At 45.8% G+C, this 25,109-nt stretch overlaps 1 protein-coding gene across 1 annotated transcript; it reads left to right on the forward strand.

Moving 5' to 3' along the window:
* The first annotated feature begins 20,698 nt into the window (after positions 1-20,698).
* LOC141022631 (uncharacterized) lies at positions 20,699-21,133 on the forward strand. The gene has a single exon (XM_073498896.1). The coding sequence runs from the start codon at positions 20,699-20,701 to the stop codon at positions 21,131-21,133; it is 435 nt and encodes a 144-aa protein (XP_073354997.1).
* Positions 21,134-25,109: the final 3,976 nt, after the last annotated feature.

The following is a 25,109-nucleotide window of genomic DNA, read 5'->3' on the forward strand; positions in this document are numbered from 1 at the left end:
GAAGAGGAGCGCTTACGATTCAAGTTCGTGTTCCAGGAAGGACGTTTGCACCAATTAACGAGCCCATCGAGTTTTCCTTTGATGCACCAACCTGGATTTAGGAAAGAGCATGGCCGCCCACATCGCCATTGGATGAATAGGCGAGGTGTACAACAAGGATCTTAAGGACACCACTTACCAGATACGTGGACGCCGAGATGAGCAATGGGAGATGATTCGCCCCAGGAAGGATAAATCAATTGCAGCCTACATACAGGAGTTGAACCAGCATATTCGTCTTTATGAGAACCAGATGTGCGCTAACATGATAGATACAAAGAAGGTGATGACCCGGAATATGGAGCTAGAAGAGGAACTCAAGGCCACACGTGACGGATATGAAGAAGAAATTGTTGTACTACTAGAGCAGAATGAAGACCTGAGGAGGAAGCTAGGAACACCAGTGGTGAAGCCCGAGCCTGGAGTGGACATTCGTTCTGAAGACTACATCATACTGGACGACACAGACATATACCCCGACAGTGATGGTGAAGACAGTGACGATTATGAAGACGAAGCTGGAGCAGATATTATGGAGTCTTCCACCGATCAAAACTTCTAGTCGACCACCATATCACTATTAGTATTCTTCCAAGTAGTTACAAATCATTGCGAGATTTTGTAACGGTAGCTTAGATCAATTGTATGAATCTTGTTTGAATTGAGTGGTGTGAATTGAATATGTTTGTCTCACGTGGATATGGGTAGTGAAATATCTCTTTAGACCCTATTCTATTATGTTCTCACCCCTATAAACCTATCACATACCTCCGACACATGACCCCGGATTCGTATTCCCGTCGGAGCTCACTTAGTTGATCCAACAGCAAAATGCCTTGATGCAGTTACTAGTCCAGAACCAAGGCAACAACAACAACAACAACAACAATAACAACCCACCGCCACCAGCCCCAGTTGACAACTTAGCCCGCTTTCTAAGGTTGAATCCACCGGTGTTCTCTAGCAGCATGATATGTCTCCATCGTATCTACTTTTCCAAACACTTTTGCCCTTGTTTTGGACTCTAACTTGCATGATTTGAATGGAACTAACCCGGACTGATGCTGTTTTCAGCAGAATTGCCATGGTGTTATTTTTGTGCAGAAATAAAAGTTCTCGGAATGACCTGAAACTTCATAGAGAATATTTTTGGAATATATAAAAAATACTGGCGAAAGAATCAAGGCCAGGGGCCCCACACCCTGTCCACGAGGGTGGGGGCGCGCCTACCCCCCTAGGCGCGCCCCCCTGCCTCGTGGGCCCCCTGGAGCTCCACCGACATCAACTCCAACTCTATATATTCACGTTCGGGGAGAAAAAAATCAGAGAGAAGGATTCATCGCGTTTTACGATACGGAACCGCTGCCAAGCCCTAATGTCTCTCGGGAGGGCTGATCTGGAGTCCGTTCGGGGCTCCGGAGAGGGGAATCCGTCGCCGTCGTCATCATCAACCTTCCTCCATCACCAATTTCATGATGCTCACCGCCGTGCGTGAGTAATTCCATCGTAGGCTTGCTGGACGGTGATGGGTTGGATGAGATTTACCATGTCATTGAGTTAGTTTTGTTAGGGTTTGATCCCTAGTATCCACTATGTTCTGAGATTGATGTTGCTATGACTTTTCTATGCTTAATGCTTGTCACTAGGGCCCGAGTGCCATGATTTCAGATCTGAACCAATTATGTTTTCATGAATATATGTGAGTTCTTGATCCTATCTTGCAAGTCTATAGTCACCTATTATGTGTTATGATCCGTTAACCCCGAAGTGACAATAATCGGGATACTTACCGGTGATGACCGTAGTTTGAGGAGTTCGTGTATTCACTAAGTGTTAATGCTTTGGTCTGGTACTCTATTAAAAGGAGGCCTTAATATCCCTTAGTTTCCAATAGGACCCCGCTGCCACGGGAGGGTAGGACAAAAGATGTCATACAAGTTCTTTTCCATAAGCATGTATGACTATATTCGGAACACATGCCTACGTTACATTGATGAATTGTAGCTAGTTCTGTGTCACCCTATGTTATAACTATTGCATGAGGAATCGCATCCGACATAACTCTCCATCACTGATCCAATGCCTATGAGCTTTTCGCATATTGCTCTTTGCTTAGTTACTTTTCTGTTGCCACTATTACAATTACTACAAAGCTGCTACTATTACTTTTGCCACTGTTACCGTTACTTCCGTACTACTTTGCTACTCAATACTTTGCTGTAGATATTATGTTATCCAGGTGTGGTTGAATTGACAACTCAAATGCTAATACTTGAGAATATTCTTTGGCTCCCCTTGTGTCGAATCAATAAATTTGGGTTGAATACTCTACCCTTGAAAATTGTTGCGATCCCCTATACTTGTGGGTTATCACAACACCGAGCTGATTGTTGCTGATGACTGGCTCCGCAAGATTGGAAGGGAGCTGACCACCACATGTTGCACAGATGCTGAGAAGGTGCGCTTTTCCACACATCAACTGGATGGACCCACAACCTCATGGTGGGAGAATTACACCGCCACTTTCCCCGTGGCCAATGTTACTTGGGATCAGTTTCAACAGGTCTTCCGCACTGCACATGTCTCAGCTGGAGCCATGAGTATGAAGAAGCGTGAGTTTTGCAACTTACGCCAGGGAAATCGTACTGTGGCGCAGTACGTGGATGAGTTCAGCAAGTTAGCACGCTACGCCCCAGATGATGTGGCCACAGTTGCCGTGAAGCAGGAGAAGTTCCTTGAGGGACTGAATGATGAGCTGAGTATGCAGTTGATGGTGGCAACATTCACCAACTACCAGGAGCTGGTAGACAGGGCCCTCATGATTGAAGGCAAGCAGTAGCAGATAGAAAACCGCAAGCGAAAGTATGGACAGGGGAGGTACAACTCTGGAGCTCGGCAGAAATCCCGCTATACCCCGTACTCGGGAGGACACACTCATACCCATGGAGGACATAACCATGGAGGCCATTCCCACAATGGAGGAAATTCACACAACCACAATGGCCCTAAGAATGGTAATGGGAGTGGAGGAAACAACAGTCAGAACCGTTCCAACCCCGCTACACCCGCCAAGAAGGATCTGAGTCACATTACTTGTTTCAAGTGCGGGAAGACTGGACATTACGCCACCAAGTGTCCTGAAGCAAAGAATGGTAATGGCAATGGAAGCTCAGGGAAGAAGCCAAATCCCTTCACCAGAGGTCAGGTGAACCACGTTAACATGGAGGAAGTTGAAGAACAGCCTGACGTAGTTATTGGTAAGTTTTTGATTAAGTCATTTACAGCCCTTGTTCTTTTTGACACTGGTGCATCGCATTCATACATATCAAGGGGATTTGTGGACAAGTTTGAATTGCTAACCTTAGCCCTTAGGTCACCCATGTTAGTGAGCTCACCAGGAGCGGAATATATGGCTAGCCGATGGTGTTGCCAGTTGCCATTGACCATTGGTAAGCATGTTTTCCCCTCCGACCTCATTATTTTGGAATCACAAGGATTGGATATAATACTAGGCATGGATTGGCTATCAAAGTATGGAGGAAACATCGATTGTGTTAGTAAGTCAATTCTTCTCACCACCCAGAGGGGAAACGGATCAAGCATGTGTCTAGGCATGCGCCAAGGAGGACTCAAGGAGGACTCAAGTATGTGTCACTCTCAGAAGATGTTCAAGAGGAAGTGCCAGTTGTGAAGGATTATCCCGATGTATTTCCGGAGGAATTACCAGGCATGCCACTAGACCGAGACATAGAGTTTTTGATTGAACTGTTACCAGGCACAGGACCAATATCTAAGAGACCGTATCGGATGCCCGCAAATGATCTGGAGGAGAATAAGAAGCAGATTAAGGAGTTATTGGAGAAAGGTTATATTTGACCAAGTTCATCACCGTGGGGAGCCCCAGTGCTCTTAGTTGAGAATAAGGATGGATCCTTGAGAATGGTTGTTGATTATCGTGCATTGAATGAGGTGACGATCAAGAACAAATACCCTCTACCGATGATCAATGATTTGTTTGATCAGCTGCAGGGAGCTAAAGTATTCTCCAAGATCGACCTTCGATCAGGATATCACCAGCTGAAGCTCCGAGAACATGATATACCCAAGACAACTTTTACCACAAGGTATGGGCTATATGAGTACACAGTCATGTCTTTTGGTTTGACTAACGCCCCTGCCTACTTTATGAGTATGATGAATAAGGTGTTCATGAAGTTCTTGGATAAGTTTGTTGTGGTGTTCATTGATGATATATTGGTGTACTCGAAGAATGAAGAAGAACACAAGGAACATTTGCGCTTGGTTCTCGAGAAGCTCAGGGAACATCAGCTATATGCCAAGTTCAGCAAATGTGAGTTTTGGTTGAAGGAAGTCGGATTTCTCGGACATGTTATATCTGGAGAAGGGATAGCAGTAGACCATTCAAAGGTTCAGTCTGTCACCGAGTGGTTGGTACCCACTTCAGTTGGAGAGATACGCAGTTTCCTTGGACTCGCAGGATACTATCAGAGATTCATTGATTTTTTTCCAAGATTGTGAAGCCCATGACGGAGTTATTGAAGAAGGACACTAAGTTCAAATCGACCGAGGAATGCGAGGCCAGTTTTTAGGAGTTGAAGAAACGTTTGGTTACAGCCCCAGTGCTAATTCTCCCGAATATACGCAAGGATTTCCAAGTATATTGCGACGCTTCTCACCAGGGACTTGGAGGCGTTCTTATGCAAGAAGGGAGAGTTGTATCATATATCTCACGACAACTTCGACCTCATGAGTTGAATTATGCCACGCATGACTTGGAGTTAGCAGCCGTAGTGCATGCGCTCAAGACCTAGAGATGTTTTCTTATTGGAAATTGTTGTGATGTTTACATGGATCATAAGAGTTTGAAGTACATCTTCACACAGAAGGAGTTGAACCTCAGGCAGAGGAGATGGTTGGTGCTCATAAAGGATTATGACATGAAACTGCATTATCATCCAGGAAAGGCCAATGTTGTAGCAGATGCGTTGAGCCGCAAAAGTTATGTTAATACTCTCATAACCCGAGGATTACCCCAGGAGTTAGTCGACGATCTCAAAGAACTTTGAATGGAGATAGTTTCGAGAGCTTTTGTTGCAGCGTTGGAAGTTCAGTCCACATTGTTGGGAAAGATTCGAGAAGCTTAGAAGACAGATAAGGAGATTCCGGAGATAAAGGAGAAGATGAGTAAAGGAAAGACCAAAGGATTTCATGAGGATGAACACGAAACTTTATGGTTTGAGGATCGTATCTATGTGCCCAATGATCCAGATATCAGGAAGTTAATTCTTCAAGAAGCTCATGACTCACCATACTCAATTCACCTAGGGAACACCAAAATGTATTTGGATTTGAAGGAACGTTTCTGGTGGACAGGTATGAAGAAGGATATTGCCGAGTATGTAGCAGTATGTGACATATGTCAGAGAGTTAAGGCAGAGCATCAGAAGCCAGCAGGATTACTTCAGCCTTTGCCGATACCCGAATGGAAGTGGGATAAGCTTGGCATGGATTTCATCGCCGGACTACCCAGGACACGATCAGGATATGACTCCATCTAGGTAGTAGTTGATCGCTTGACCAAAGTGGCTCACTTTATCCCCGTGAAAACCACTTATATAAGTGCGAAGTTAGCCAAGATATATATGACCAAGATCGTATGTCTGCATTGAGTTCCGAGGACCATCGTATCAGATAGAGGAACACAGTTTACCTCGAAATTTTGGAATTAGTTACACCAGACTTTTGGGTACTAGGCTAGATTTCAGTACAGCCTTTCATCCGCAGACAGATGAACAGACCGAGAGAGTCAACCAGATTCTGGAGGACATGTTGAGAGCTTGTGTGCTAGATTATGGATCTAGTTGGGATGTGTGACACCCCCAATTCAATCGTACACTAATCATACATGTAAATGTGTACGATCAAGATCAAGGACTCACGGGAAGATATCACAACACAACTCTAGACACAAAGTAAAATAATGCAAGCTTTATATTACAAGCCAGGGGCCTCGAGGTCTCGAATACATCAGCTCGAAAACACAAGAGTCAGCGGAAGCAACAATATCTCAGTACGGACATAAGTTAGACAAGTTTGCCTTAAGAAGGCCATCACAAAAGCATCTACGATCGAAAAGGCAAGGCCTCCTGCCTAGGAGCCTCCTAACTACTCCTGGTCGCCGGCAGTCTTCACATAGTAGTAGGCACCCTCAGGGTAGTAGCAGTTGTCAAAGTGGCATCTGGCACCTGGACTCCACCATCTGGTTGCAATAACCAGAAAGAAGAAAGAAGGGGGAAAAGGGGTAGCAAAGCAATCGTGAGTACTCATCCAAAGTACTCGCAAGCAAGGATCTACACTACTTATGCATCAGTATCAATGAAAGGGGTAGTATCTGTGGACTAACTGCAGAATGCCAGAATAAGAGGGGGAGAAGCTAGTCCTATCGAAGACTGGCATCTTCTAGAAACCACCATCTTGCAGCAACAGGAGGGAGTAGGGTAGCATAAAGTAAAGTAGTAGTAGTGTTATCAACCTCGGCCAGAGATCCTTTCTCGACTCCCTGCGAGAAAGCAATCCCAGAGCCATACTATCCATTTCTCATATCCATGTCTCATCTCAAGTATCCAGTTCTAGTTGTATCGATCGGGATACAAATCCAAGTGTCTGTTACCGTAGGACAGGCTATCGATAGATGTTTTCTTCCCTGCAAGGGTGCACCAACTTACCCACCACGCTCGATTAACTCCGGCCGGACACACTTTCCTGGGTCATGCCCGGCCTCGGCCAACCAATATGCCGCAACCCGACCTAGGCTTAATAGAGAGGTCAAGCACGCCGGACTAAACCTATGCCCCCAGGGGTCATGGGCCATCGCCCCAGGAACTCCTGCACGTTGTGTGGGCGGCCGGTGAGCAGACCTGGCTAACTCCTTCAAAAAGGCAGGTGCTTACGCAGTCCAACCCGGCGCGCGCCGCTCAGTCGCTGACGTCTATTAAGCTTCGATAGATGTATACGACGCAGCATGCACATACTATGCAGACGTGATGGTTACTGCTATCAGGCCAGAGGCCCCTCGGATCAAATATCCAAATCGTAGTGGATTAGGAACGCGCGGTAACAAGCAGAGACTCACGAAAGATGTGACCCCGTCGCCCCATCTCGAGGACTTGCGGCAAGGGCTAAGAATGCCCGGCCACGCCTCGTAATTATCTCGCGGGCACCCTCCAGGTCAACCCGACACCTCATCACTCACAAAAATGCTCGCACGAGTACCCCTCAGGGCCAACCCGTCTTTAGTAACATGGTTCAGTGTAAAGTCATAGTAACCATAGTAACCATGTGTTTAACACCAAGGGGAAAACCTGAGGAGTCACCCTCGACGGATTCCACTCGATGTAATCATCAAGGTGAACGTAAGAGGGACCACCCTCGAGGTTCACACTTGAGGGGTTGCACGACAGAGTCGTATCAGAAGTGGTTAAGGCGGAATCACCCTCGATGACCACGACCGAATAGCTACACTACAGAGATCTCATCAGGAGTGATGTATGAGGTTCCACCCTCGGCACTCGATGGTAACTCTGCAGAGTCGAGCAACAAAAGGGGAATGTGATGTGCGGTGCCGGGGCCTGGTCTTCGATCCCGTTGATCGGGTCTTCGATGATGAAGCGGGGGCAACAAGGACAAGGTGGGGGTCACTGATGGATCACTAACCAACCTATACTAAGCAGTTTAGGATAAGCAGGTAAGGTACAATGAGCAGGTTACAAAAGTAGGCTATGCATTAGAATAGGAGCAAACAATAATAGTAGCAAAATCTAATGCAAGCATGAGAGAATGGAATGGGCGATATCGGGATGATCAAAGGGGGGGCTTGCCTGGAAGCTCTGCTGTAAAGGAAGAAGGGTCGTCAGAGACGTAATTGATCACAGGGGCAGCATCGGTCTCGGGGTCTACCGGAGAGAAGAGGGGGAAGAAACAATAAATATAAAGCAAACAAAGCATCACAAAGCATAACGTGGCAATATGCTGTGCCGGGTGTGACCTATCGTATGGCTACACGATAAAGTTGAAGGGGGAAAACAACCGGGAATGTTTTCCCGGTTCCGGACATGTGTCAGACAGATGACTAGAGGGGTAATGTTCCATGTTCAGCTAGTTAGAGGCAGCTGACAGGTAAACGGACCACATATTCGGATTCGTCACATCGTTCTAAGCAACTTTCATGTAGAAAACATTTTCAATCGAGTTACGGATTATTTGCTATTAATTTTCAAAGGTTTAAGTATTTTATGAAATTATTTAATATTCGAATTAAACAGGAAATTTGCTATGGGCACCCAGGAATGTACCCAGCAGACAGGCTGTGTGACTAATAGTGGGGTCCAGCGGCAGAGTTGACCCAGTCAACTTTGACCGGTCAAACAATGAATAGAAACAACGGGTCCCGCATGTCATAGACTAAGATATCTTTAAATTTAACTTGGCATTTTCATTTAACCACAGGGGCCACAAGTCATTAACACATCAGGCCAACTAAACAAAAGTCTAACTTAAACCAAACTTAATTAGCGCTACTAATTGAGAGGGCCCATGTGCTAGAGGCACATACGTGCACTAGGTTGTGCTCACACGCACAATACACACACGCAGCCATGGCAAAGCAGCGAGCGGTAGTAGAAGTAAGGGCAGCGGCAACAACTAAGTGGCAACAGTACGCAGAAGCAGCGGCGGCCAGCTGCGCCAAAGCAACAAGCAGCAGCACGCGGGAGTAGTAGGCAGCGCAAGCAGCAGGAGCAGTAGGTAGCCGCGGCAAGCAGACCAACTACAGCGACACTTCGGCAACAGCAGAAGCTGCAGCAGCAAGATGAAGCAGCGCACCAGCAACGACACTAGGCGGAGCAGGGACCGCGGGCGGCTGTGGGGGCACGCCCTGGACGCGACCAGGGCGAGTGGCGACCAGCGCAAGTTGCGAGCCGCGGTGAGGTGCATGTGGGCAAGCGCGTGCGGAGCGGCGGCGACAGGTGGCGGTAGCAAGGCCACGTACGGGCGCGCGGGCAGGGGTGCACCGGCGGCGGCGATGGCAGGCGGTTGGGTGAGCGCGCGCGGCAGGGGACGGTCGGGCGCGAGCGTGTGCGTGCGGAGCGGGAGCACGCTGGTGGTGGCGGCACAACCTAGGGTGGCCGGAGTCGACTGCAACAACGACGGTCGATGGTGGCGGCGACTGTCATCCACTAAAATCGAGCCTACGGGCACGGGAAACGGCAGGGGAGTAAGCGGAGGAGAGGGAGGTGCTCACAGGGCACCTGTGGAGGACCAGAGTGGGCTTGGGGAAGGCCTGGGGAAGACGAACGACGGCGGTGGAGCTCCGGCGTCCCGAGGAGGAAGATGACGGGGACCCGGCGATCAGAGCCTCCCGACTCCAACTAACGGTCGAGGAAGAAGACGTGGTGGCCGGCGTAGCTCGTATACAAGGCCTCAGCGTTCGGGGTCGGCGGTGGTCGCGGCTATGTTACGGCCATGGCGGCGGACGCGTCAGATCTAACAAAGAGGGAGAGAGAGAGAGGTGGAGCGGGCGTGTGGGTGGAGGTAGACGGGGGATGACTCGAGTGGGAGAGGCGAGTGGGAGGGGAGGCGTCCCGAGGCGCGCTCGTAGTGGCCTTATCCCCTCCGCGGCGCGCTGTACCGAGGGAGCCGGCAAGGTGGTCCGGCGGGAACGGGCGCCCGACTTGGGTCAAGGGAACAGGGGGACGAGAGAGTTGACGGGGGGGAGGGGGCCACTAGGCCGGCTCAGGTGGGCTGAGGCCTAGAGGGCAGGAGGCTTTCTTTCCCCTTTTCTTTTTCTTTTAAAACTTTTCAATTTTCATTTAGCAGTAGCCTTTTGCATTTCCTTTTTCACTAATTATCTTTTGCAAAAATGTGCCACTGGTGAAAACAAATACTAGGGGCAGTGGTGCACTGCCACCATAAGCTTGGGATTTATATGAATCCATTTGGAATTTTCATAATTGGAGTAGCATTTTAAAATGCTAGCATTGCACTGGATTAATTGCTACTGCTCATTTTAGCAACATAGTGGTGTTCTTTTTCTTAACATCAAATTGTTTTGTAATATTTGCTAAACAATGAACATTTTTCCAGCAACTTTTTTTGCAACTTCAAATTTCACTTTGAATTTGAATAGAATCCAGAGAAGGGATTTGAGTTGAGATATTACCCCAACATGATTAAACTTTGTAAATCAAGATGACTTGGCACTGATCATAAGGGATTTCTGTAGTGTGATGCTGGGGATGTTACAGGATGACAATTTTCCTTACGCAGAGTTCTCGTACAACAACAGCTACCAAGCTAGTTTGAAGATGGCCCCTTTCGAAGCCTTGTACGGAAGGAGGTGCAGGACACCATTGATGTGGGATGAAGTTGGAGACTGACAATTGTTCGGGCCAGATTTAATCAGAGAGTCTGAGGAGAAGGTCAAGTTGATTCGTGATAGACTCAAGGTAGCTCAGTCCAGGCAGAAGAGTTATGCCGATACTAAATGCAAGGAGGTAGCCTATGAAATCGGAGACAGAGCATATCTTTGTGTATCCCCACTTCGAGGAGTTAAACGATTTGCAGTCAAAGGAAAGTTAGCACCAAGATTTGTAGGACTATACCGAGTTTTGAAACGTATGGGTGAAGTGCCTACAAGTTGGAATTACCCGAAGGATTGTCAGGAGTTCATGATGTGTTTCATGTTTCCCAGTTGAAGAAGTGCCATGCAGAGATGGCCGCTAGATACAGTGCCCCTGGAAGCAATTCAGTTGGAGAGTGACCTAACCTACAAGGAGAAACTTGTCAAGATTCTCGAGTTCGCCAACCGAGTTACGCGCAGCAAGGTCATGAAGTTTTGCAAAGTTCAGTGGAGCCACCATACCGAGGAAGAAGCCACCTGGGAGCGAGAAGAAGACCTTCGGAAAGATCACCCGCACCTATTTGTTAGCCAACCCGAATCTCGAGGGCGAGATTCACCTTAAGGGGGGTAGGTTTGTAACATCCCAATTTTCAATTTGGATTTTATTCATTAGGTCATCATATGCATCCATGATTTGTGCATTTTGAATTGGTTTTATTTGGACTTTTGATCCCAGAAACCTTAATTAACCCAGAAACCTTAATTAACTCAAGGAACTTTTCAAAATTGGCAAATTGGATCAAAGAGATTTTTATTCAAAATTATTTTTCCAATTATTACAAATAAATAAAATAATGAGAGATGATATTATGACTTCTTCAAAACAGCTAGGAAATATTGGAAATTTAATTTTGAATAAAAATATATTTATTTGAATTTTATTCGCAATTTTATTTGGTTGCATTTTATTAAATCAGGGAAAAAGTTGCATTTTTTAAAATTGCATTTAGCCCCGAAAAATGTTCACATTGTCCCAAATATTAGGAGGGGATGGTGAAAATTGTTTCTGGAATTTTAGGAATTTTATTTTATTTGGATTTTCCTTCGCGGCGCTATTTAAAAAAATCTTCTTCGGACCGACTGGGCCGAAGCCCAGCCGGCCGAGCAGCCGTCACCGCCTCGCCTGCCGTCCCCAAGCCGGACTCCTCCCGGAGTCCAAGCGCCGCATGCCACCGGCCGCCCCCTCCTCCAAGCCGCGCCCCTCCCCCGGCCCCTTTGAAAGCCGAGGCAGCCGACCCCTCTCCTCCTCATCAGCTGAAGCCGCCGCCTGCCGCGCCGCTCGCCGCTGCCCCTCACCGCGCCGCCGCTCGCCGCCGCCCCTCGCCCCACCGCCCGTTGCCCCGTCGCCTCGCCGGAGCCACCTCCCTCGCCGTTCGTTGCCGTCGCTTTTTCCCCGCCGAACCGGTATAACCGCCGCCCGATCCGGTTATTTTCGGATTTCTTTTCTAAACCTGGTTTATTTTTTTAGGTTAGATTATTCAGCGGACATTCGACCGTTAGTCTACGGTAGTGAACGATTTTCGTTCGTTAGGTTTCTGTAGCGAACGTTCGTTCGTTAGATTTTTCTTTTTCTGTTTATTTTCGGCCAGGGACTTATCCGTAATTATTTTCTTCACCGATTAGTCCCTGATCTTTGAAGGATCACAACTTTTTGCTCGTTTGTACAAATCCAACGAAACCAATGCCAATTTCTTCTTTACGACCCCCTCTATTCAGATAATCAACTTAAACATGTTTTTTAAAATTTAAAATTTGGTTTTAATCAGATTTGAATTTAAACTTCTTTTGATTATAACTTGAGTTTCGTATCTCCGATTTGATTGATTCTTTTTGCAAATCGAAGCTCTTCACTTGAACTTTCTGTTTGGATATTTTTATTTGGTTTTACCCTTGCATCTTATGCTTGAGTGGTTATGTATTCTATTGTTTGTTTACGATAGAGTTTCTAGAGTGCGAAGCTTGCTACTATGAATCTCTAGGATTTTTCGATCGTCAGCAAGGCAAGTTCAGACTTTGATCATATTTTTCAAACCTAGTTTTTATGCATTAGTTTCAACCCTCAAACATTGCATGAGTAGGATTGGGAACATGTGGTTGTTGTTAAGTAGTTGATGAGGTAGGAACAAATTATCCTTTTATCAACCCCGGGAATTAATGTTATGCTCCTATTGCTTAGCCATGCTCGTAGACGGGGATTGGTATGTGTGATTCATGGAAGTTGCGAGAGTAATAACTAAGGGAAACTTAAGGTGGCTACTTTAATACACATCTGGGTGGAATGGTTGCGGGCACTTGGAGAATCTAGTGTTGTCCTAGGATATCCCAAAGTACCCGTGTGATCATCCTATGGAATGCCACCCAGGCTCAAAGGGATCATAATATTGTTCATGCTAGAAACTTATGTGTGCAGCCACAAGCCATTATGGGCTCTGGCATAGTTGAGTAATTTGTGTGACCTCTTTCAGTGGTAGGCTAGCAGATGTAGGGGAAAGTAGGTGGTACTGTCTACCCAGAGTAAAGAGTTAATGCTTTAGAAAGACTATGTCTCGATCTTCCGATCATGGATGCGGTCGAGTCCTGTGGGGAAAAGTGCAAAAACCTCTGCAGAGTGTATAAACTAATCATGGTTAGCCGTGTCCCCGGTTATGGACATCTTGAGTATCTGGTATTTGAATTATTGATTGATCTCATCACTTTACTTAATGAATTTGTTGGGTTATTAATATTATTTTGGGATTGAGTTGGGGGAACCTTCTTAATAATGGCATAAAACTTGGTAGTTAAATAAAATCTATTCCTTTGTTGTAGGAAAAAATTAGCTTTATGCAAATGATAAACTTAGAGCCTCCACCAGCCAAATATGCATGTAGTGATAGCTATTATTCCATCATTTTCTCTATAGTGTGATCTTGCCAGCATATTCCATGTGCTGACCTACACAGCTACAACGTATCATGTTGCAGAATTTTCAGACGAAGAGTAAGGTGCGATAGGTCATTGTCGTGCACTCAATTTTTGCCGTGGAGTTGGACGGACTCATTTATCTTCGAAGCTTCCGCAGTTATTTAGATGGCCTTTAGCCATATTATTGTAATAAGTACTCTTTATGAGACAATCGATGTAATAAGTGTGTGATTGGTCTCTGTTATAAATCCTCGAGTACTGTGTGTGTCAGCAATACCGATCCAGGGATGACACTTAAGCACAGAGACTACGGTCCATTGGGATCGGGTCGCTACACATTAATACATGGAATCAAATACCTATTCATTATCTATTCCATCTATCAGACTGTCTAACCTATAGTCTTCTTGCGAATATTTCGCAGCTATCATTCCTTGGTCATACACCAAGTTCACAGGAATTTTTTCCCATCCGGTCCCTGCGGTCCCACTCGGGCCATATGATTCGGATCTAGCTTGGTGAAGCGTGTTTTCACCATCGCTCAGGCTTCTCGTGCGCCTTCACGGCAGGCGGATGTCTTCCATAGCTCAAAGCGGCGCCAGGCACCTTTGAATAGGCTTGCCAAACCCTCCATACTTTTTGGAGGAGTTTTAGATGGCCATAAGGCCTTGATCATACTCCTCATGGCCTTCCAGGCCCGCGCATGTACCACAGACAGCTCCTTCAGCATGTTGCCTTGGAATTTGGATACTTCTTCTTCCGACCGACTAGTTAATAGACCTGCAGCCACAGAATTATGACATTCCGAATTATGGACTAAACATGGGTCTGTATGGTGGTTTTCAAAGACATACCGAACATGCTGCCTCTCAACTTCTCATTTTCTTTTTGAGCGGCCGATAACTGAGCCTTTAAGCTCTCTATCTCTTCGGCTTGTTTTTCTTTTTCCTCCTTGTGTTTTTCCCCTTGGATGTGCTCGTTGCGGCCTTTTTCATCTCAGCTAGTTCGGCGGTCACGGCATTCAGCTGCGTTTGGGTTGTTTTCAGCTGCTAGGCTAGCACAGTGTTCTTCTCTTTGAGAACCTGCGGGTAATATCAATGCTTAAATCGGTTAGGTTCACCGCTTTAAGTCTCGGGGGCTACTGGTATATGTTTACCAAGATTGCACAAACTCTTACCTGTATATCCGTCGAGAATAGCTGAGTAACTCCGGCAAGTCCATCTCGAGGGGCTCGGATGTATGCATCCACCGAACTAAGTGCGGTGAATTCCTGCTCAAAAAAGGCTGGAGCGTGCATGTCTTCTTTCATTCGACGGTGATTCATTATGCTCTCCACCTCGGAATTTGTGACAGATACGTCAGCCGATTCCTCATGAGGCGGCAAAATTGGCACTACATTAGCCCTCGTCCTAGCTGACGAGTCCGGGGCCGGATTGGCTGACATTCGGCTAGCGGGGCACTTTCCCACTGTTTGCCGCGCACTCCTCCTGAATCAAAGATGGAAGGGAACTTCAATAATCCGAACTCATGCCTAGGCGCGTATTAAATGAACATACCTTTTGGAAGGCGGTGAGGGTTCTACGGCGCCCCCAGCCTCCTTTCTTTTTGAACGACTACCCTGCGAAGGGGCCGCCCTTGAGGAGGTGCGGTCTGCCGAGCGCCGATCCTGTTACGTACGGATTAGTACAATGGATAAAACTGCAAGTAGGGACTTCTTTTTGAAGGTTGTCTGAATACTTACGATGGAGAAAGGATAGGGGCGGGGGTAGTCGGCGGTGATAGCCACTTTCGAGCCGTCAAGGCTCGCTTGATAAAATACCCCATCATCAAACTCTATGTATATATCCGGATCCTCGCGAAAGCCAGGGTCTCTATCGCGATTGTGATCATCTGGCTGTGGGGTAGGGCAGTGAACGTCCTCGACCATCTTCCTCCATGACTGTTTTGTAACAAAAAAGACAAATTAAATTAGTATGCCGTGACGGTAATAAGGCAGCACATGCAATTGAAGTCTTACCCATTCAATGGGGTTGTACATGGAATAACCTTCCCGACAGTTTAAGCGGAGGAAATCTTCCTTTTCGCCCTTGTATAGATTGGTTAGGATCACGGCCAATTCGGCTGGGGTATCCGGACCCTTGCGTCTATAACGAGACGCGTCGTCTTCTCTGTTGTAGCACCATAAGGGAGTTACTCTGGACTAGAGAGGCTGGACGCATCTTTTTAGTGCAATGGCCATAACCTCGATTATCGAGACCTTGGTATTGGCAAATAATCTGACCTTGCTGACTAACCTTTTTATTTCCGCACCGTCCTCCTCCTTGGGACTTCGGGGGCGCTAGTTGAGGCGCTTCCTTAGAGGAGCGTTGGAAGATTCAGGAAGGCCGTGCTGAACTGGGTCCGGCAATGGGACGTCATCCATATAAAACCACTCCGAAGACTATTGTGGGTATATTTGTTTGGGAGTTCCAACAAGGTATCCGGATCCGGCTATACGGCATACTTTGGCACCACCCACTTCAAATATAGAGCCTCCTCGATGGCGAGGAACGAGGCAAAAGAACTTTCTCCATAGTTCAAAATGGGCCTCAATGCCTAAGAACAGTTCGTAAAGGGCAACCAAACCTGAGATATGCAGAATCGAACCTGGGGTAAGGTTGTGTAGTTGAATGCCGTAAAATTCCAATAGACCCCTAAGAGAAAGGGATGAATTGGGTTTTTGTCTTTTCCTCTGTGAGTAACTTCAAGTCGTCCTATGGTGCTCCCACCCACCCACCCACCCCTAAACCCTATCCCACCGGCGATCTCCACTTCTCACCAGTAACTTGGTGATTTGATCCACTCATCTTGTTCGGCGTCTCAAGCTCTCTCTACTCATGTCTTCCGCGATGGCATCCTCTCCTGGATCTACCCTTGATCTAGATTTTTCCAAGGGTAGAGTTTTTGCAGATGAGATCTACAGGGCTTCTGGCCTCACTGTTCATCCTATGGAAAATAGAGGTGCTTTCTCTCTGGTCGTCTCATTCCGCATGCATGGTTTTAGGCTCACAGAGGACTCCGTGGCCGCAGATCTTGAATCTATGTTGGGAGGATCTGCCATTGATCTATGGGTCTCATATATTGCCGACAAGGTATTCAGCTTTAATGTTTCATGCAAAGATGTTGGTTTCCACATTGTTGATACTAGATCTAACTCTTGTCCTCAATTCAAATGTTACTTTCATTTGTGGGGTAATGGGGGACCGAATTGGTATCGTGAATTTAAAATTTGGAAGAAAGAGTGTGATGTTGAATGGATTTTGGTTAGCCCTTCCAAGTGTAGGGCAGCTTTGGGTCTTCTAGCAATGCATAATCCTCCTGCTAATTCAGCCATTAAGTCTAGATCCACTCTTCAGAAGAAGTTATCTTTTGCTATGTTTCAAAACTATGATGTGTGCAAAGGGTATAGATACCAGGCTTCTACTGAGTGCATTGCGGCCACTGAGAGTGCTGGTTATGAGATTTTTGAGAGGGAACGCATGGTCATTCATCCGCCTCAGCCTGTTGATCTTAATTGGACTGTAACCTCGCCGCCGATTGTTTTTGGCACGGTGAGCTCGTCGGTGATTCAACAACGTATCGCGTTGGGGGGTCTTGCCTCGGATCATGTGCCGGCTTTTTCGGGCAGGAATTCTGGACCCCCAAATCTACCTCTCTTGGGCCCAACTTTGAACGGCCCATCTTCTACAATTATAGTGTCAAGCCCATCTGAAGCAGCAGCCTCTTTTCATCAAATGGTTAATGATATGGTTGATGAAATTGTTACGTGTCAGATTGGTTTTAAGAGAGGGCATTTTTCTTCTTCATGCACGTCAACTTTAAAGTGCTTGGGGTGTTCTCTGGTTGGTCATAGAAGGCAAGATTGTGCCTGTTTTGCTCAGTGTTTGGGTTTGGTTTGGAAACCAAAACCAGCTAACGATTCAGTTTCTGAGGCTCAAGCTACAGAGAATGAGAATATCTCTCTTACATGATATCTACCAAACTTGGACTCCTCGGTTTTGATTGCGCCGACCACATCGCCCAATTCTGTCCAGCTGGGTCCCAGGACTCCTCTTGGCTCTCCTCTGGCGACACCGCCACCCCCTCCTGAGCCACCATCGCCGCCGCCTGCCATGGCCAACTTCCCTGATAACCCAATGCAATATGTCCCTGCTGGACAAAATATCATCGATGGAGGAGATGCAAGATGGCCACGCACTTTTGTGACGCCGCACGTCCCTATTGTGCGCCGCCATGAAGATTACATGCTTGCTGAGGTCATGCCAGTGCCTGCTGTGAATGAGATTGGAGCTACTCAAGATGAAGTTGCTGATTGGCTGGAAGCACATGGTTACCAGGTTCGTTCTGTGCAACCTTGGATTAATGAAGTGGGTTTGTTTCGAGTTAGGGACCCAGCAGCTCGTTTCTCCCTTCTCCAACTTCCACCTCAGCACCTTGGCAATGATCGGTTCTTTCGCTTTTATGAAGCATGATGAGGGGAGGGTTTTCGAGGAGCTCAAGGTTTTCGTCAGGGTCTGTTAATGTTGTTGGGCATCTACACAACACTAAAAATATTAGAGCTGCAGTGAATACTTTTGGAAAGTTCATCACTGTAACAGTGAAGATCCATATCTCGTCAGGTCTTAGTATTTGCATCGTTTCCTGAGGATGCTCTGGTTCCTCGGGATGTTGTTTTTAACGCTATGCTGCATGGGGAGGGGCAAGAGTTTCATGGACTGCTCCTATATATTTCTTGGAGCAAACTTTTCTAAACAAATGCCACAGGATGAGGATTGGATGCCAATCAATGGAAACCCACACCCTTTGCTTGGTGTGCCTTTTCCTGAGCTCCCACCGTTCATACTGGCACCATACCCTGCTTTGGGTTGGAATGATGTCCCACCACCCCCACCAGAACAGCCTGACATGGGGGATAATAATTGGGGCAATGCTGTTTGGGGAGAGGAAGAAGTACATTAGGAAGGTCAGGAGGTTAAGCAAGAATCTATGGTTCTTGATGATTTTGAAGTTCAGTCTGTATCTGTTGAGCAGCAGCACATTCAACAAAATTTTGTGCTTGTTTGTGATGTGGATCAACCAGCTGTGCTTGATGAGGGGCAAGATCAACCTACAGTCGAGGAGTTGAATCATGATCAGAACCATGTTTTTCATAATGCTCCAAACTATAACCCTGATGATTGGGCTCTAGTGCTTTATCAGCCTGCAGTGCCTATTTTGGAGGAATTTCCTATTGTGGAAGAAGCTGTTGAGGAATCTTTGTTGATGGTCTCAAGTAGCAATGCTAGTAAGGTGTTTTGTGGACCTGAATTTGCACCAGAGATAGCATTCAGGAGGGCTTTTGAGGACATTCTTCACTTTGACATTATATATGAAATCCCCAAGCCCATACAGATGATACCATTTCAGTCAGCATTGCTCTTAAAAAGAAGTTGGGACTCAGCTTTTGATGTCCTAAGATTGACATGCAGTGATACTACAGAACAGGTGCAACGACCTGTGGCAAGGGCCCTCTTTCCAGCTATGCAGACCACTCTCAGCCCTGATTTGGAGACACAACAACCTACTAATGTAACTGAAAAAAAAGTATTTCTTTTGGTACCAATGAACGGAGAAAGGTTAGAAGGCCCAAGAAGACTTTTGCGCTAACACCTGTAGTGGAAACTTCAGTTAGAAGGTGCACCCGTGGCTCTGTGCAGAGGGATGGTTTAAACCTACCTTTGTGGAATTACAAATGCAGTCCAAGAGGAGGAAGCCAAAGGCAAAAACTTTTTCTTCTACATTATCTAAGAACATGCAGGATGAGCGAATGGAAGATCTACCACCTCCAACTCCCATCAACAAGTTGCGACAAATTGGTTATGAGCTAGGCATTGGTGGTGACTTTCTCACTGTGGAGAAGCTTATGGCTGATCCTTCTACTCCCACATACACTGGTGCTAATGTTTAGTTGCCAGCTAGTTTACTTGGGGGGGGGGGGGTTCTCTTTTGCTCTTAAAATGACATGGCCTTTGTCTTTTGTTGTTCCCTGTAATAATTTAATTATATCATGCTGGACATGTGGTCTTTATGCTATTGGTGGCATTATATGTCATCAAACTATGTTCTCTACTCATGTTTGTTTTAATGAGTAATGCATGTAAGAACTAGAGTGTGCTCTGTTGGAAAGTTAGGGGTCTGAATTCTGATGCTAGGCAAAGGGCTGTCAGGCAGAAACTGGATGAAAGTCAGTGTGCCATTGCTTGCTTTCAAGAGACCAAGTGTTCTTCTTTTGACTTTAGGTCTATTAGATCTTCTTTCCCTAAAAGATTTGATAGCTTTGCTTTCTCTCCCTCTGTGGGTGCTTCTTGGGGCATTTTAATTGTGTGGAATTCTTCTATCTTCTAGGGCAATCTGATTGAGGTTCAACAATTTGCTGTTGTAGTTCAGTTCACATCAAAGCAAAATAATGAATAGTGGACTTTAACTTCTGTTTATGGTCCATGTCATGGTGAAGCCAGGGATAATTTTGTCAGGTGGTTATATATTTTGCAAATACCAATGGGAGAAAACTAGCTTGTGGTTGGTGAATTTAATTTCATCAGATCAATTGAAAATAGAAATCTGCTTGGGGGTGACTTGAATGGTATGTTTATTTTCAGTGAAATCATTGCGCACCTTGGGCTGTTAGAGCTGCCACTAAAGGGGAGAGCATATACATGGTCTAATATGCAGGATAATCCCCTTTTAGAGCAGCTGGACTGGTTCTTTACATCTACTGATTGGATCTCCTCATATCCTATGACTGAAGTTTTGCCTTTAGCCAGAACAACATATGATCATGTACCATGTGTGGTGACCATCAAAACATCCATCCCAAAATCTAAAAACTTTAGGTTTGAAAATTACTGGGTTGAGCTAGAGGGATTTATGGATTGTGTTACACAATCTTAGCAGAAACCATCTCATAAGTCCCACATTACTGCTCAGATTGCAGATAGTTTCAAAAGTCTGAGGGGAGCTCTTAAAAAATGGCAGCGCAATATCTCCAAACTGAAAGTTTTGGTCTCAAAATGCAATGAGGTAGTTTTGTGTCTTGATGGTTTGGAGGATCTTAGGCCATTATACAGACCTGAATTCAATTTCAGGAAGGTGGTCAAACTGCATGTTCAAAAACTCCTACATCTTCAATTTATTTACTAGAAAAAGAGGTGCACAATCAGGTACATCAAACTTGGTGGGGAGAACACATTTTTTTATGCTATGGCTACTGAGAGGCATAGGAGAAACTCAATTGCTAGCTTGAAAGCTTTGGACGGGTCTGTGGTGTCCCAACATTCTCAGATGGAGGGTATCATAGGGAATTACTTTAAAAATAGAATGGGGGTGTCTACTGGAATTGTAATGGGTTTTGATCTAAGTGTTTTGCTTGCACCAATTGATGGGCTAGACTTTCTTACAAAACCTTTTACTAAAGAGGAAATGGATGAAACTGTCAAACACATGCCCATTGACAAAGCCCCTGGACTAGATGGTTTTAATGGATTGTTCTTCAAAAAGTGCTGGCCCATTATCTGCCAGGATTTCTATGATTTGGCTGAAGCTTTTCACAATGGTACTGCACAACTGGACAACATCAATGGCTCATATGTCACACTCATCCCAAAGAAGCTGTCCCCAGAGGAGGTTGGGGACTAAAGGCCAATTTGTTTCACTGGGATGGGCCTCAAGTTCCTGTCTAAGATGGCTGCAAATAGATTCCAAAAGATAATTATGAAGTGTATTCATAAGAATCAATATGGTTTTCTTAAGAGCAGGACAATCCAAGACTGTATTGGCTAGTCACTGGAGTATTTGCATCAATGTCATCAATCAAAGTGGATTCTTAAATTAGATTTTGAGAAGACCTTTGATTCCATTGAGCATGAAGCTATTTTGCAGATCTTGAAGTATAAAGGTTTTAATGAGAAGTGGATTTCTTGGGTCAAGCAGTTGCTGTCCACTGGAACATCTTGAGTTCTCTTGATGGAGTACCAGGAAGACAGTTCCTTTGTAAAAAAAGGTGTTAGACAGGGAGATTGCCTCTCATCACTGCTCTTTGTCATTGCTGCTGACCTACTGCAATCAGTTGTTAATGATATGTTCAGAAGGGGAATTTTATAGTTGCCTATACCATGTCATGATCAAGATTATCCCATAGTGCAGTATGCTGATGATACTCTTATCATCCTAGCAGCAGATAAAAATCAGTTACTAGCCCTTAAGGATATGCTCCATGTTTTTCCACATCCACTGGTCTAGTGGTAAACTACAACAAATCTTCCATGGTGCCCATTAATGTTGATGAGGATACAACCACTAGTTTGGCTGCTGCATTTGGAAGCCAGGTTGGCAAGATGCCCTTCACATATCTAGGCCTGCCTGTAGGCACTACTAGACCCAAGATGGTGGATTTTATGCCTCTTGTTGATTGCATGGAGAGGAGAATGACAACTAGCTCTTCTTTCCTCAACCAGGGAGAAAGGTTACAGTTTTTGAACTCTGCATTATCATCCATGCCCATCTTTTATCTTGGCAGTTTGCTTGCTCCAGCTGGGATTTTAAAGTAACTAGAGAGAATCCAAAGAAAGTGCTAATGGAGGAAGCATAGAGATGAGTCCTCTCCTTCCTTGGCAGCCTGGGATCTGATTTGCAGGCCCAAAAGCAAAGGGGGCCTGGGCATTCTTAATCTGGGTGTGCAGAACATAGCCCTTTTGCTTAAACATATGCATAAATTTCTAAATAGGGTGGATTTGCCATGGGTCTCTCTTATTTGGGATACATATTATCATGCTGGTGTACCTGAGGGGAGAACCACCTGTGGTTCTTTCTGGTGGAAGGATATTTGTAAGCTGCTTGATTATTTCAGGAGCACAACGTGGGTTCAAGTTAATTCTGGGAATTCATCTCTGTTTTGGTCAGACAAGTGGAAGATTGGAGATTCTGTGGCTCCTTTGCAGTCAAGGTTTCCCAGGCTTTTTTCTTATGTAAAAGATCCTTGGATAACAGTGTCTGAAGCTTTTCAATCTTAGGTATCACCCCGATGTTTCATCTTCCTCTGTCTACACAGGCATATCAGGAAGATTTGATAATCCAGAACATGATGGCAAATTGCAATAGGGATGTGGGTGAAAATGATATTTGGTACTGGCAGGGGACTTGTAATGCTTTCAATCCCAAGTTGTTATATTCTTTCATGCACTCCACCATGTCCTTTAACCCTCTCCTGTTATGGATTTGGAGATATTCCTGCACAATGAAGATTAAAGTGTTTGCCTGGATGTGAATTATGGATAGGCTTAACACTAAGGATATGGTTGAAGAAGGCACTGGCATTTAGATGATAGAGTCAATTGTGTGTTGTGTCCTTTGTTCACACGTGAGACCAGGGATCATTTATTCTTCAATGCAATTTTAGTGTGAGAATCTGGAATTACCTCCAAATCTCCTGGCCACCTGGGGATGATATGGACACCATTGTGATGGAGGCTAAACAAGAGTTTGCAAAACCTTTCTTTACTCAGGTTGTTTTTGTTGCTTGCTGGAACATTTGGATAATCAGAAATGCAAGGGTGTCTAGGCATGAAAGGCAGAGTTTTAATAAGTGGAGAAGTGCTTTCATCCGTGATATCTCTCTCATGCAGCATAGAGTCAAGCATAGATTGAAAGAGGAGCTAATAAGATGGATTTACTATTTGCCTCCTTGAGGTTATGTACACTAGTTCCATAGTGCTTTATTTTTCTTTTCTATTTTCTTAATTACCTCTTGTAATCCATGTACATTGTAGCTCTGTTATATGAATAAATTTTGAATGCTGTGGGGGCTTGCCCTATAGTCACCAGTCAAAAAAAAGGATGAATTGGAAATCCTAGGCCCCGCAACAGGAATGGGACGAAGCACACCCTCTGCTCCTTATTGGGGTTGGGGAAATTTTCAGCCATCACGTCGTTGCCGATTGAGGCCAATCCCGCTCGAACAGAGACTAGATCTGCGAGGGGAAGATAGCCCTGTGTCTGGAGTCGACTCAAATGGAGATGAGGCAGTGAGCAGCTCTGCCAATCGCCCTCTTGAGGGCCATGGGGGCGCGAAGAAGAGCCTGGGGTGCTGGTCATGTTGGAAGGCTTTTTCGTGGCTAATCTTGACGTCTCTTCTTTGCGCAATGTGGGATGGCATTTGGGGATCTAACCTCCTTATATAGATGCTGCCCGTGCGTGATAAGGGGTTTATTTTCAAAAAGTTATGGACCGTTCGCATTCGCCCGGTGCGTAGAAATCGAGGCGACAACAAGAAGGAATCATAAAGACGGAACGTGGAGGTCAAAACCAGACTATCGTCAATCCGAAGTATGATGAAGAACGTGCCTTGCAAAGCCGAAGACATAAGCCGGATACTACATCATCATTGAAGGCAAGTTCGGGGGCTACTGAGTGAGTCCTGGATTTAGGGGTCCTCAGGTGTCCGGCCTATTCTATATGGGTAGGATTAATGGGCCGTGAAGATATAAGGCAGAAAGCCTTCCTCCCGTGTCCGGATAAGACTCTCCTATGCGTGGATGGCAAGATTGATGTTCGGATATGTAATTTCCTTCCACTGTGAACCAACTCTGTACAACCATAGGCCCCTCCGGTGTGTATATAAACCGGAGGGTTTAGTCTGTAGAGGCTATCAGAATTTACATAGGCTAGGCTGCTAGGGTTTAGCCATTACGATGTCGAGGTAGATCAACTCTTGTAACCCCTATACTCATCAAAGTCAATCAAGCAGGAAGTAGGGTTTTACCTCCATTAAGAGGGCCCGAACCTGGGTAAACATCGTGTCCCCTTTTGTCTCCTATTACCTTCGATCCTCAGACGCACAGTTCTGGACCCCCTACCCGAGATCAGCCCATTTTGACACTAAGACCAACCTCTAAACCTTCAAATGATAATCTATTTTGTATGCTCGAATATCTCACGTACCAACTAGGGTTGTCAATATCTTCCATGCTAGGTGGGTTATTGTGACGCCCCCAATTCAATCGTACACTAATCATGCACGCAAACGTGTACGATCAAGATCAGGGACTCGCGGGAAGATATCACAACACAACTCTAAAAACATAAATAAGTCATACAAGCATCATAGTACAAGCCAGTTGCCTCGAGGGCTTGAATACAAGTGCTCGATCATAGACGAGTCAGCGGAAGCAACAATATCTGAGTATAGACATAAGTTAAACAAGTTTGCCTTAAGAAGGCTAGCACAAACTGTGATACAGATCGAAAGAGGCGCAGGCCTCCTGCCTGGGATCCTCCTAAACTACTCCTGGTCGTCGGCGAAGGCCTGCACGTAGTAGTAGGCACCCTCGGTGTAGTAGGGGTCGTCGTCGACGGTGGCGTCTGGCTCCTGGGCTCCAACATCTAGTTGCGACAACCAGGAAGAAAGGAAAAGGGGAAAAGGGGGAGCAAAGCAACCGTGAGTACTCATCCAAAGTACTCGCAAGCAAGGATCTACACTACATATGCATGGGTATATGTGGAAAGGGGCAATATCGGTGGACTGAACTGCAGAATGCCAGAATAAGAGGGGGATAGCTAGTCCTGTCGAAGACTACACTTCTGGCAACCTCCATCTTGCAGCATGTAGAAGAGAGTA

The sequence above is a fragment of the Aegilops tauschii genome, chromosome 5 (genome assembly GCF_002575655.3).
Source record: "Aegilops tauschii subsp. strangulata cultivar AL8/78 chromosome 5, Aet v6.0, whole genome shotgun sequence".
Taxonomy (NCBI): domain Eukaryota; kingdom Viridiplantae; phylum Streptophyta; class Magnoliopsida; order Poales; family Poaceae; genus Aegilops; species Aegilops tauschii.